At 44.0% G+C, this 12,696-nt stretch overlaps 1 protein-coding gene across 3 annotated transcripts; it reads left to right on the top strand.

Moving 5' to 3' along the window:
• Positions 1-2,806: 2,806 nt before the first annotated feature.
• nr2f6a (nuclear receptor subfamily 2, group F, member 6a) lies at positions 2,807-12,694 on the top strand. 3 transcript variants are annotated; one of them, XM_022200704.2, is made up of 6 exons: positions 2,807-3,541; positions 3,784-4,568; positions 6,362-6,456; positions 7,844-8,172; positions 8,363-8,609; positions 10,302-12,694. In XM_022200704.2, the coding sequence occupies exons 2-6, from the start codon at positions 4,300-4,302 to the stop codon at positions 10,574-10,576; spliced, it is 1,215 nt and encodes a 404-aa protein (XP_022056396.1). In that variant the 5' UTR covers positions 2,807-3,541; positions 3,784-4,299; the 3' UTR covers positions 10,577-12,694. The 3 variants fall into 3 exon arrangements, with proteins under 3 accessions (XP_022056396.1, XP_022056395.1, XP_022056394.1); XM_022200703.2 differs by having other exon boundaries at positions 2,808-3,541; positions 3,799-4,568; positions 7,841-8,172; XM_022200702.2 differs by having other exon boundaries at positions 2,808-3,541; positions 7,841-8,172.
• Positions 12,695-12,696: the final 2 nt, after the last annotated feature.

Here is a 12,696-nt window from a genome sequence, read left to right as displayed (position 1 = left end):
GTGACCAAAAGCTCACTGCATTCTCTCTGCTAATACACACAGAGAAAGCAGAGTACAGCATGGTTCCTCCCCACATATCACCGACCGCTACAATCTTCAAACTGTTGATGAACCACAAACCGCACACAAGGTTAATGATCATCACTTTTGGTTTTGCTCTGTGGGTCTTGGCCTGTTACCTGCCATTACTCTGTTGTGATCCACTGTTGTCTCTATATCTTGTGTGTGTGTGTGATGCTGTTTAATGTCTGACTGGCAGCTTGACAGACATTTTATTTTGCAGTCTTGCATTTCTGGATTCCTCGCTGGGAGCAACCACATTCCTGACTGTTAGTTCAAAGGCCACGTCACTCCTGCCCCCAGTGGTACCGCAGAAACAGATACACACTCTGAAGTGGAAATGACAGGCGTGCAGAGCTCCCTTTTTTTTTTTTTGGAGAAAATTATCTAAAGTGTGTCGTATTTCCCTTCCTCGCATTACAAGTACTGCCAGTCTGTCAGATGCTATGTTAGTCATCCAAATTACTCAATATTCCTTCAGTTTGTTGGGAACCTACCCGTACGATGACACAGAAGAGGTCTGCTACCCAGTGGTTCAAATCCACAGGAGTTCTGAAAACAAGATTATGCAAACCTAGTTCTGCCACAATCAATTTGCAGAGACTTTAGCGTAAGAAAAGACAATGCATGTTGCTCTTCAAAGTAAGTTCTGCGATAAGAACACAAAAACAACACTTAAAAGCACTAATTCTAAATGTTTAAACTGTAAATCAATGTTCAAAACATCTCCTAAAACACAAATAATGAACGTAATTTACTGAAATTTACTGTTTTCCGGATAAAAAGTATTGATTAAGCACCCTATTGGATCTCTCATCTTCCTCCCGACACACACATTCCCTTTACAAGCACCCTTTATTTGACAAGCCTAATCTTTCCCAACACAAGAAGTGACAATAAGCAGGCGCAGAGGCCTAATTAAAGGGACCTTCATTCAAATTAACACACACTCCCTCTGACCCATTAGCTGCACAATAGTCGGGACAATGCTGCTCTGACACACACACACACACACACACACACACACACACACACACACACACACACACACACACACACACACACACACACACACACACACACACACACACACACACACACACACACGTTTGTACTTCTATCTTAGTGAGGACATCCATAGGCGTAATGCATTTCCTAGAGCCTTATCCTAACCTTAACCATCACAACTGATTGCCTAACCCTAATCCTTACCCTAACCCTAACCAAACCTCAATTCATACCTGTTCTCTAAAAACAAGTCTTCACCCTCAAACATGGCTGTTTCAAAGTGAGGACCGGCCAAAATGTCCTCACTTTGTAAAAATGTCCTCACTTTGATAGTTAAATGCAGAAAATGGTTCTCACAATGTAGCAAGTACAAGAACACACACACACACACACACACACACACACACACACACACACACGTTTGTACTTCTATCTTAGTGAGGACATCCATAGGCGTAATGCATTTCCTAGAGCCTTATCCTAACCTTAACCATCACAACTGATTGCCTAACCCTAATCCTTACCCTAACCCTAACCAAACCTCAATTCATACCTGTTCTCTAAAAACAAGTCTTCACCCTCAAACATGGCTGTTTCAAAGTGAGGACCGGCCAAAATGTCCTCACTTTGTAAAAATGTCCTCACTTTGATAGTTAAATGCAGAAAATGGTTCTCACAATGTAGCAAGTACAAGAACACACACACACACACACACACACACACACACACACACACACACACACACACACACACACACACACACACACACACACACACACACACACACACACACACACACACACACACACACACACACACACACACACACACACACACACTTCTCTGGGGGGTAAAGCAGGGTTTTTTAGATTGAGGAATGCCATAAAAGTGTCGGTAAGGGGGAGGTAAAAAAAAAATGCCTTTAAAATCTCTGTGTAGATAAGACAACAAGTTGCACTGGGTGAATCTCTCAGGGCACTTTCATCTGTCCATATCTGCGACTGCGAACCCCCCTGCAAGCCCAAGGAGCTGCACATTTACAAGCAGATTCATCACTTATCTCTTAAAGCTCTTATCCAGGAGTTGTCGTGCGTGCTCTCCTCCTCCTCCTCCTTTATCTGCATTTGACCCTGGGCTTTTAGCGTGCCAGGGGTGTGAAAGTCAGCTTGACCTCTCAGGGGCAACCTCCGACACAAATCACTCACGGACACGCATTCTGCAGAAATGAGCAACGGCCTGCTAAACCTTTATTTTGCAGCACAATGAGGCGCTCCTCGGGCAGGATCAAAGCGAGCTGCTCGGGATGCATCTCGGCGAAGTTCACCTCAGCACTTCTCAAGCGCTCAGATGCAACATTTTGATTTCTTACTAAAAGACAAAAAGGGCAGGCAAGGAGATCAGCTCGCTCGCATTTGTTGCGGGGCTTCAGGGTAATCTGGTATTGTCGGGGTGGTTTTTCGGAGGCCTCGGGGTCACGCTCTCTGCATCTCCGAGGAGACACATCCTCCACATTCTTCCTCTGTGTGTGTGTGTTTGTGTGCACGCTGCCCCACACAACCCACTCTCTTTGCTCTTTGACTCCAATGGCCATATAAGGCAGCCGGCGCCATGGTAACCACAGGGCTTGAATAGCAGTGTCAAATCCCTGGGAGCACACACACATAGACTGCCTCCCCCTCCCCCTCTGCATACACTCCTGCCTCCCTCCCTCCCTCCCTCTCTCTGCTTTGCTTTGCTTGATCTCTCCCTCTCTCTCTCAAACACACAAACAGGCTGGAGAAAGAAGAGGGGCGAGGAAGCAGAGCGAGAAAACCAGCTCGGCTATTTCCCCTCAATCATAATCTGATTTTGTGGAAGCCAGCGAGGGAGTGAGAGAAAGAGAGTGAGAGAGGGGGAAGAGGAGCTCCCATCTCTACCTCCCCCCCTCCTCTTGTTCGCCTTAGCCATAGGGAAAGGCTGCACATAAGAGACGAAAAGCAGGGCTAGGCCGCAAGTCATTAGTTCTTGGTGGGCAAGCACTGACAAAAGACTGGAGGGAGAAGCCATCACAGGAACTACGGAGGGCTGAGCAGGACGGACGCTCTCCTGCCTGCTTGATTTTTCTGTTTTTTTTTTGGTGTGTGTGTGTGTGTGGAAGGAAGCAGCACAGAGGATCCAGTCAGAGCCGAGCACTCGTGCTACAACAAACAAGAGAGAGAGAGAGAGGGAGGACTTCCTTGTGTGGAGGATCTACTCGTGCTGTGTATTTTGGAAGTCCACGTCGCCTCGTCGGCTGCTGCAGCTGCAGTCGCCTCCAAAGAAGCACCACATGAAAGTGATGTTGTTGATGTGGAATATCTTCATCATGGGTCACAGAGCTGCCGATGACACCGACACTGCTGCTGCGAGGATTACAGCAGTATGAGGGAAGCTGCACTCTGGATGGAAGGAAGACCTGCAGAGAGATTTCTACACACTGCACATTATCGTTAAGGTAAGCTCCACATCGTTGCATATGCAGCCACAAGGGCGCCTTATGCTAGGAAGAGCTGCAGACAGATTCAGTGTGAGGGGTACTTTAAGAGGGGTGGTCAAATCCTCTCCAGGCATGTGCTAAGTCGAGCAACACCGAGGTCCTTTTTCAGCCATTACTGCGAGAGGGAAACAGAGAACAGCAGCATATGAGAGCTCATTTCACCTCATGTCATTTTGCTTTTTTTTGTTTGTTTCACTCAGTGTTTCCTGTGAAAGGTTGAAGCCATTCGACCGCCTCAGAAACTGCTCGAAAGTAAGAAAAGACTACAGAACGCACAGAAGAAGCCAGACGAGGGGACAAGAAAAGAAAAAAAGAAAATCCACGGGCAAGCAAAACTAAAAGTTGCCTCACAGAGACTGTTTCCAGGTCATAGTGGAGGGGGAGGAGACTGTTCTTTTTTTCTGCCTCCTCCTCAAAGCCGTTTTCCCCCTTTCACTCACAGACATCTGCCTACTTAGCCTGAGGATTATTTGTGTTTTTTTTTTTTTTTTTTTTTTAAAGATTTGGTGCAAAAATAACACTCTTGAGACTTAATTAGCACATGCAAACAAGCAGGAAATCCTGATTCTCTCCCGGTGAGGAGGAGGAGGAGGGGAAACGCTCAGTCTGGACTTTTATTTTCTCTTTTTTTGTAATATTTATGTTACCTTGACAGCAACCAGAGACCTTTTGGCTGCTTGTCCCATTTTCTTCTGCGGTGGTTCGGTAACCAAGCGATGGCCATGGTGAGTGGGGGCTGGGGAGATCCCAACGGGGGCACCAACGGACTGGGGGACAAGGGCTACCTGAGGGGGGAGGAGGAGGACGGCTCTCCGCAGGCGGGAGGCAGCGACATGGAAGCCGGGGACGACGACAAGGCCTGCGTGGTGGACTGCGTGGTGTGCGGGGACAAGTCCAGCGGGAAACACTACGGCGTGTTCACCTGCGAGGGCTGCAAGAGCTTCTTCAAACGCAGCGTCAGACGCAACCTGAGCTACACCTGCAGGTGAGAGAGCGAGAGGCATCATGGGTAGCATTGTTTGTTTGTCCTCGTTTGATTGGCCGCGGATTAAAAACTATTAAATGTGTTGTTGCGTCGTCTCGCGCAGACTCCGGGTCACGTGACGTTGTGTGCTGCTGGGTGATAGTAGCCACGAGATGCTAATAGAGGATATGAGTCATAAAATGTAGTCTGGTTTACATCAGACATATGGCTGCTGTCTGTCCAACGTGCTGCTCTGACAACAAGGCTTCTACAGTCAATGTGACTTTTTTTTCTTTACAAATACACATAAATTGAATATATATTAAGCGAATTTCTTTTATTTCATCTACAAAACATGTTCAGCAAATGTTTGAGACAATTTTTCAAACTAGTAATGTCAGTCATTTTCTAATTCCACCATCCTAAATATGACAATGTTCTGCTTTTCTTTGTCTGTTTGGATATTGAATTAAATATCAGTGTATTTTTAGACCCATAGACCAAAATAGATCAACAGAAAATAGTCAACAACTGTATGAGACCATTTTTCTACACAATATCAGTGCATTTTTGGAGTATGAAACACATAAATAAATGTTTACATCAGACATATGGCTGCTGTCTCTTTGACATGTAGCTCTGACAAGAAATCTTCTGTAAACAATGGAGTTTTCCAACATTTTTTTCAACGAATATATATCAATTATATATACATTAAGCACATTTGCTTATTTTTAATCTACAGTAAATGTTCAGCAAATGTTTGAGAATTTTTTTAACTTAAAAATGTCAATCATTTTCTTATTCCAGATTCTCAAATGTGATAATTTTCCATTTATCCTTGTCTTTTTCATATTAAAATGACAAGGTAAATCAGGTAAACAGAAAATATTTACATCAGATATATGCCTGCTGTCTTTCCAACATGTAGCTCTGACAACAAATTAAATATATATCACAATATTTTGTTGTCAGTTGATCAACAGAAAATAATCAGCAAATGTGTCAAACTTCTCATTTTAGGCGATAATTATGACAATTTGTCTCTAAATTCTTGTATTTTATTAAAATTATTGTTTTCTGATTTCACAAAAGTTCAAGCTGGCAATAATGTCTGCTTAAACAACTTTTATATCATCATTTTTTATCTAGTACATATTGTAGTAATTCTAACATTACATATATGAAGTCAGAGCGATATGATTGTTCACATTTTGGCTTGAAAACATGATTAAAACAACCAACTACGGAAGCATTTCTTCTGTCGATGCACTTGTTGATTCATTGCCTCATCGCTTCAGCTCTGCTTGAGTTAAATGAGAATGAATGAGTTTGTTGTAAAGTCCACATAAGAGCAGTTGAGATATGATTGAAACGCTGTCCGACAAAACCATCTGCTCCATGAGCGTGATATTGTTGCCTGCAGCCTCATGGAAAAACTAGTTTCATAATGCAATATTAATGCTCAGTGTCACCGGCATCGGGCTGTAGACACTCATCTAATCTGTGAACAGCTTTTAATGTGTATCAAACTGTTTTTGAATGGATGATGATGACTTTAAATCACTGAACAGCTGTCAGGGTAGCAGGATTGCTTCTGCATTTGTCATTAAGTTTAAATTGTTTTTTATAATCTGTGCAAAAACCAGATTAAAGTCATAAAACCACTTGTATTGAAAACAACTCACACTGTCTGACAGCTGGAGTAAATGTGCCTGTTGTTACATTAGTGCAACTTAGAGTAGAAAGCTGGCGCCGCTGTGTCTGTTTCAGGGATAATAATGACTTGTGTTTGCATTTGTTGTTGTCCTCAGGTCAAACAGAGAGTGTCAGATTGACCAGCACCACAGGAACCAATGCCAGTACTGTCGCCTGAAGAAGTGTTTCCGTGTCGGCATGCGTAAAGAAGGTATCTAACCTGTTTCATGAATCCTTTTGCGGTAATTCAGTCATGCGGGGAAGCATGAGAAACACTGTGGGACTTGTTGCGATTGTAAATGTGCAACACTGAAATATTAATTTGAAAACAGGAAGTATCTACTTGAGCCTGAGAGAGTCTTCTCATTACTCCCATCAGCCGCTTTCAGAAAAAAGAAATATCAATCACGCTATAGTAGTAATTTGCATATGCGGTTATCTTGCCTCTTCTACTCTGTAGTGCAGAGAAAATGCCACATATGGCTGTCGAGACCCTATCATGGCTAAGCTAACCATGCATGTCAGCTCAATGCCATGTACTAAGTGGCTTAATCTAGTGCCTGCGTAAGAGTGACTGAGAGGGATACGGTGCTAAGACACCTGCGTCTCAGAGCCTTAAGCCTCCTGTTGAAGCTACAGAAACCTTCTGACTTGTTGGCTCGATCAGGAAGAATCCAATATGGGGATTTCTCCTTAAGTGGTGGAGCTCAAGACGGTGAATGTCACTCTGGCAGATACACCGAAACAAACAGCAAACAGACGCCTGCATCCAGATCAATCCAAATGTGTGATGTCTTTCAGCACTGAAGCTAGAACAGATATATTTGACCTTATTTTGATAGGGGTTTGGAGATTGTAAACATCCTGTCTGGGTTGTTTTTCCCTCACAGATCATAAAACATGCTAATGAGACACATTATGGCTCCCTGAAGAAAGATTCCCTTTGCTCCAAAGGGAGGTCAGAGGTCAGACTTTGCTACTGAGCAACATTCCTGCGTCTGATTCAGTGTCTTGCTGAAGGACAGCTGCTTCCTACATGGATTCAAATCCCCGAATGAATGAGTTTCTTTTCAGTAATCTGCCCTTCTGTCTCTGTTTTGGCAGTAATGCTGTCTGTCTCAGCTGTGCTACTTTCTCCACACCAAGTGAAGTCTGACTGAAGGCTTTAGAGCACAGAAACAATCCTTTATGTGTTTAAATATACAAGTCTACTGAATGCACAACAATGCAATGTTGCAGTTTTCCTCCAGAATCAATATTTTCAAAGATTTTAAAGGAAATTCTTGCGTCAAAGTCTCTGTTTCTGTAGATGACCTTCATTAGGCTTGAGAATATTTTCACGCTCTCGTTGAGGAATCAGTCTGTGTTCGATCGTGCCTCCTTTTAATCTTGAAGAACAGGTTCCTAATTGGGTCAAGCCTGTCTGATGTTAATCTGACATATACCAAACCGGCTGAAGTCAGTTTTAACTTTTCTCCCTCTCGGTTTTTTTCTCCAAATCCCCTCCCTCACCTCCCCTCGTCCTTCACACTTTTCTTTCCTCCTTTCTCCTCTCCTCTCCTCTCCTCCCCCATTGTCCCCCATCCGAACTACAGCAGTTCAACGCGGTCGCATCCCCCCTCAGCCGAGCCTCAGCCCCTCCATCACGCCCATAGGTGGCGCCAGCGGCCTTGGAGGTGGCGAGTTTTATAACAACAATAACGGAGGGAGCGGTGGGGGTCAGCCGGTGTCGGAGCTGATCTCCCAGCTGCTGCGAGCCGAACCCTACCCCAGCAGTCGATATGGACACCAGTACAACCAGCAGGCCGGTCCAGACAACGCTATGGGCATCGATAATATCTGTGAACTGGCTGCCCGGTTACTCTTCAGCACAGTGGAGTGGGCCAGAAACATCCCTTATTTCCCCGAGCTCCCTGTGTCAGACCAGGTTAGTGGATTAAATCCTGTTTAAAAGATTTAAATGTGTTTTTGCAGATGATATTCCAGCCATCATACCAGACCAGATGTGTCAAACAATCACGTGTACATCAAGCATAAATATAGAATGAATGCAGTGAGCGTTAATACTGCACGGTGGCAGTGTTGGGGGTCTGATTAACACACTAACAAATCCACAGGTGGCCCTGCTGAGGCTGAGCTGGAGCGAGCTTTTCATCCTCAACGCCGCTCAGTCGGCGCTGCCACTCCACATGGCGCCCCTGTTGGCTGCAGCCGGCTTCCACTCCTCGCCCATGTCAGCGGAGCGCGTCGTGTCCTTCATGGACCAGGTGAGGGTGTTCCAGGACCAGGTGGACAAGCTGACCCGGCTGCAGGTGGACTCCGCTGAGTACAGCTGTCTCAAGGCCATCGCACTGTTCTCACCAGGTGATTACTGCTACTGCTCTTCTGTGTTATCTGCTGTTATTGAAACATAGCGTCCTGCAAAAATACCCAAGGCTGCCGCTTTTCAGAGAGGTTTAGCGTCGGACTGGAAACAGATAAAGAAAAGAATGTTAGAAATCTGTGCAGCAGAGGCAGAGCTATCTGCACTTTTACTGGATCCTACTGTTTCCGTACTTGATAGTTCCTGGTAAGTGTCGCTATTCACATAATGCGGTTTATTTCCCCCCCTGGGAGTCGTACGATGAAGCAAGAATAATGAGTTAGTCGGGTATAGTGAGATTAAGTCAGAGCTTTCTGTTTCATGAAGGTGGTTCTCTTTAACATCACCATGGTAATTAATGCTGCACAGCTAACCTGCTCTGGAGGTTATGTTAAACGTTTGGGATTTAAGTGGAATGAAGACGCACCAACCCTTCACTAATTCTTTTCCTGATATTTATATTATGAATGCGAGATGTGGATTCTATTGGAGAGAATACATAAAATCTGCAAACCTGTTGTGCTGTACATTAACAATCCTACTGGAGGAAGCTGTGTTGCTATGGAAACCCACATGCATTCAGCTGATGATGCAAAAATTGCCTAAATACATTTTTATTCTTGAGTCCATTTTACACCGTTGGTACTGCAACTAACACAATACAGATTAGAAAATTCATAAGTCTATTTATCATAGAGAGTATTCAATCAAGAACATTAATTGAACTTCATAAATTATAATTATGTATTCATTATGGGACAGTGTCAGACATAATTGCATGTTTTTAATAAATTAAGTTTAAAGTTTAAGCGCTCTAGTGTGCACTTAGAAATAAGCAGCAGCACTCAGAGTGCACCGAGTGGCAAAATAAATATATTAACTCACATGATGATCAGTTTTCTATCAGCTTTTCTGTCTTGCCTCATTTGCTGTAACAGCGCTTTATACTGTAATATATTTTTATGCTCCTCACAGCTCTCCATTATAACAACCTGTTCCTCTTGACTGAAGTAGGCAGGGATGGTCTAGTTTGTGTGAAAGAAGGATCAAAAGAGAGTCTGATGAAGAAAATCTTCAGGTTTTGCTGAGCTGGTTTGCACAAAGAAGACATTGCTTCCTATTTCAAGCCTCAGAGCTACAAAAAAAAAAAAACTTCACAGCTGTTTTGGCTCAGTGGGACAAAAAATTGTTGGAACTGATCACAAAAATGAAGACTCCAAAAGCACATTACTAGAGAACAATAGAAAAAGGAACTGCTGAAAGTCTCCAGTTCAGACAGCAGCTGCAGTGAAAGTAGGACTTTACCGACTATGGCACCCTCTCCTGGCTTATTCATGAAAATGCAGTAATCTTACATGTGCTGTGCAATTAGTGGCACCATTGATCAGTATGCAGCACAAAGCCATTCACGACTTAATTCTTGGCTCACTGGCTACCCTAAAGAAATTCCTTATTGCGAGTGTCACCTTTGGAAGCGTAGAATTGTTCGATAATGCGTGTAATGAGATTTAAAGGGTGTAAATGATGTGTTTGTCCCAGAGCATGCGTATGATGAGCAGCTATATTTGTACGCGTTCCCCTCGGGGGCATTTTATCACATTATTTGCTGGGATTTCAACCTTCCTCTCGGCTCATCACGACTCTTTATGTAACCTGCCCACACTATTAAGTAACTGCCTCCTCCTCTCTCCCAGACGCCTGCGGTCTGACAGACCCAGTCCACGTGGAGTCTCTGCAGGAGAAGGCTCAGGTGGCTCTGACGGAGTACGAGAGGATGCAGTACCCGAGTCAGCCTCAGCGCTTTGGCCGCCTGCTCTTGCGCCTGCCCGCCCTGCGTGCCGTCCCTGCCAACCTCATCTCCCAGCTCTTCTTCATGCGCCTGGTAGGAAAGACCCCCATCGAGACGCTGATCCGTGACATGCAGCTCTCCGGAAGCTCAATCAGCTGGCCGTATGTCCCAGGACAGTAGCTCCCTGACAGGGCGAGGTCTCCGTCTGGGATTAGTGACGACAAGGACCCACAGGAAACCTCCTGACTCATCACTATCCATCTGTGTGGGTTATCAAACTGCAGTGCCAGCTGGCCGTCATATGTACTGTACTGTAACCGCTCAATTCCCCTCCATGAAAACGAGCCCTCGGTCTCCACGTGGGCCTCCAGAGAAGAGAGTGCCAGGCTGGAGCTGAATGGTTGCCAGCGCAGTTCGTTCTGGTGCCAGATCTCAGGCCAAGAGACCAGCTCCTCACGCTGGGCTCCGATATGGCCGCCACAGCCAGTCATGTTACCACCCACATACTCGAGTGACTAAACACACCACAGATCCATGTAGAGGGCAGCAGCACCCTGCTACAGATAAAACTGTCCTGCCACTGACAGTAAGGGGAGCAGTTTTTCCCCACACTGGGCTCATTTTCCATGGCTCACCATTTGTGATACAGTGACCTTTTCAAGCGCATAACACGATGATGATGATACAGAATCATTATTACAGTGGAGCTAATTAAACAGGCTGAAAGCTGCGGGCCTCGTTGTCGAAGGGACACTCCAGAATCTGCTGCTCTCTCACCTCGACGCTGAGGAAGAAGCAAAAGAACTGGAAAGGAAGTGAAAGAAATCCAAGGAGAAATCACCAAAGTCTATCACGTCATCCTCAGAGATGGTTTTGAAATAGAAATATTAGAGATGAGTGGACTCTTGTGACTGCCTGACCATGGAGTGAACAGTGCATTTAGATTCATCCACAGGGCTCGCTGTCGCTGTAGTCGAAGATGATTTAAAAGAGAAAAAAAGCCACACTTGCATAAGAACGGACTAATACCTCACTAGACATCAGAATGCTTTAGTCTGATATTTCCTAAACACGAACCTCTGTAAATTTTGTTCACCAGAAACCGCCTTCTTTTTGACAACTGCCTTGTTATTCAGTATGAATTTGGGACGCCGATGAAATACGAGTCTTACGTGCATCACAAGCATTTGTCTTGTGTCTTTTGAAAAGAAGATCCCCAAAGTGATTTTTTCAGTTGTCTTTAAAATATTAGTTTTGACTGACTGAGAAAAGGCGCATTTAACTTTATTTGGTTCAAGCTTTCTTTTTATTGAGAAAAAGCAGCCGCACACCTACGAGAAATAATAACAAAGAATACTAAGAATTAGCTCGACAGATGCAGCTGGTGATCAGAGTTTATGAGCAACACTACCAGTTAAACACCAGTTAATTAGTACAGTTTCTGGGGTAACGATCTCTTGGAAATGTATTAAAATGTACATATATATGGAGGCCAACTTTATCTTTTTGCATGTTCAAATGTTGTTTTGGATCTCTGCTAAGTTGTTTCCTTCTTTTACATTATGTAATTCAAGGTTGATTTAAACATTAAAGTATTGCTTTCACTGGTAGCTCCTAAAGGGGTTTTTTCCTACCTACATGAAAATACCTCCGTCATCTCTTCAGATGTCAAGAAAGAAGCTTAACGCCATTACAGCTAATACGACGCAGAGCTGTTCACGCTCTCATCTCAGAGCATCCTGAGTGAGTCTCTGCTGTTGTGAATGATGTGAGACGATGTTGTAACGGATGAGAATCGGTGGAGAGACCGCACTGGGAGGAAATTCAATGCCAAAACATCACACTATGTGACGAGTTAAAAGAAGATATTCCACCAGGATTTACCTCACGCTGGTAGTTCGAGAGGCGAGTTTGCAAAATCACACATATTTTAAATGACACAACAAAAAAATCACACATATTTCAGCATTTATAGATGGGGAAACTCAGTCAAAAGTCTTAACTCTGCTTCTTGATCTACCATCGGGCCTGGTGGATGTTATTTGGGTATTTCTTCTTTTAGTCAACAACTCAACCATGTCGTAGAGGGGGGGGGGGGGGATAGATAAATATACTCTTAATGTTTTCTTATGTTTGTGTTACTGAGTTCTTAAGATTTACAACTTCATGTGTATGACAACGTTATTAAAAGAATCAAAAGATGACAATGTGTCTTTTGTTATGTTAGTTTGTTTTTTCAAACTACGTGGAAAAAGTGTAATCTGTATGAAGAATGCCAAATAAACACTGCAACATGTACT

This window comes from Acanthochromis polyacanthus, chromosome 9, assembly GCF_021347895.1.
Source record: "Acanthochromis polyacanthus isolate Apoly-LR-REF ecotype Palm Island chromosome 9, KAUST_Apoly_ChrSc, whole genome shotgun sequence".
Classification (NCBI taxonomy): Eukaryota; Metazoa; Chordata; class Actinopteri; family Pomacentridae; genus Acanthochromis; species Acanthochromis polyacanthus.
Note: the sequence above shows the minus strand (reverse complement) of the source record. Positions and strands in the feature narration are given on the sequence as shown.

Excerpts from the sequence above, each read along its gene's own strand:
- nr2f6a (XM_022200703.2), top strand. The coding sequence starts at position 4,300 with ATGGCCATGGTGAGTGGGGGCTGGGGAGATCCCAACGGGGGCACCAAC. Across the intron at positions 8,173-8,362 it reads AGCTCCCTGTGTCAGACCAG|GTGGCCCTGCTGAGGCTGAG; the intron begins GTTAGTGGATTA and ends ACAAATCCACAG. Across the intron at positions 8,610-10,301 it reads CATCGCACTGTTCTCACCAG|ACGCCTGCGGTCTGACAGAC; the intron begins GTGATTACTGCT and ends CCTCTCTCCCAG.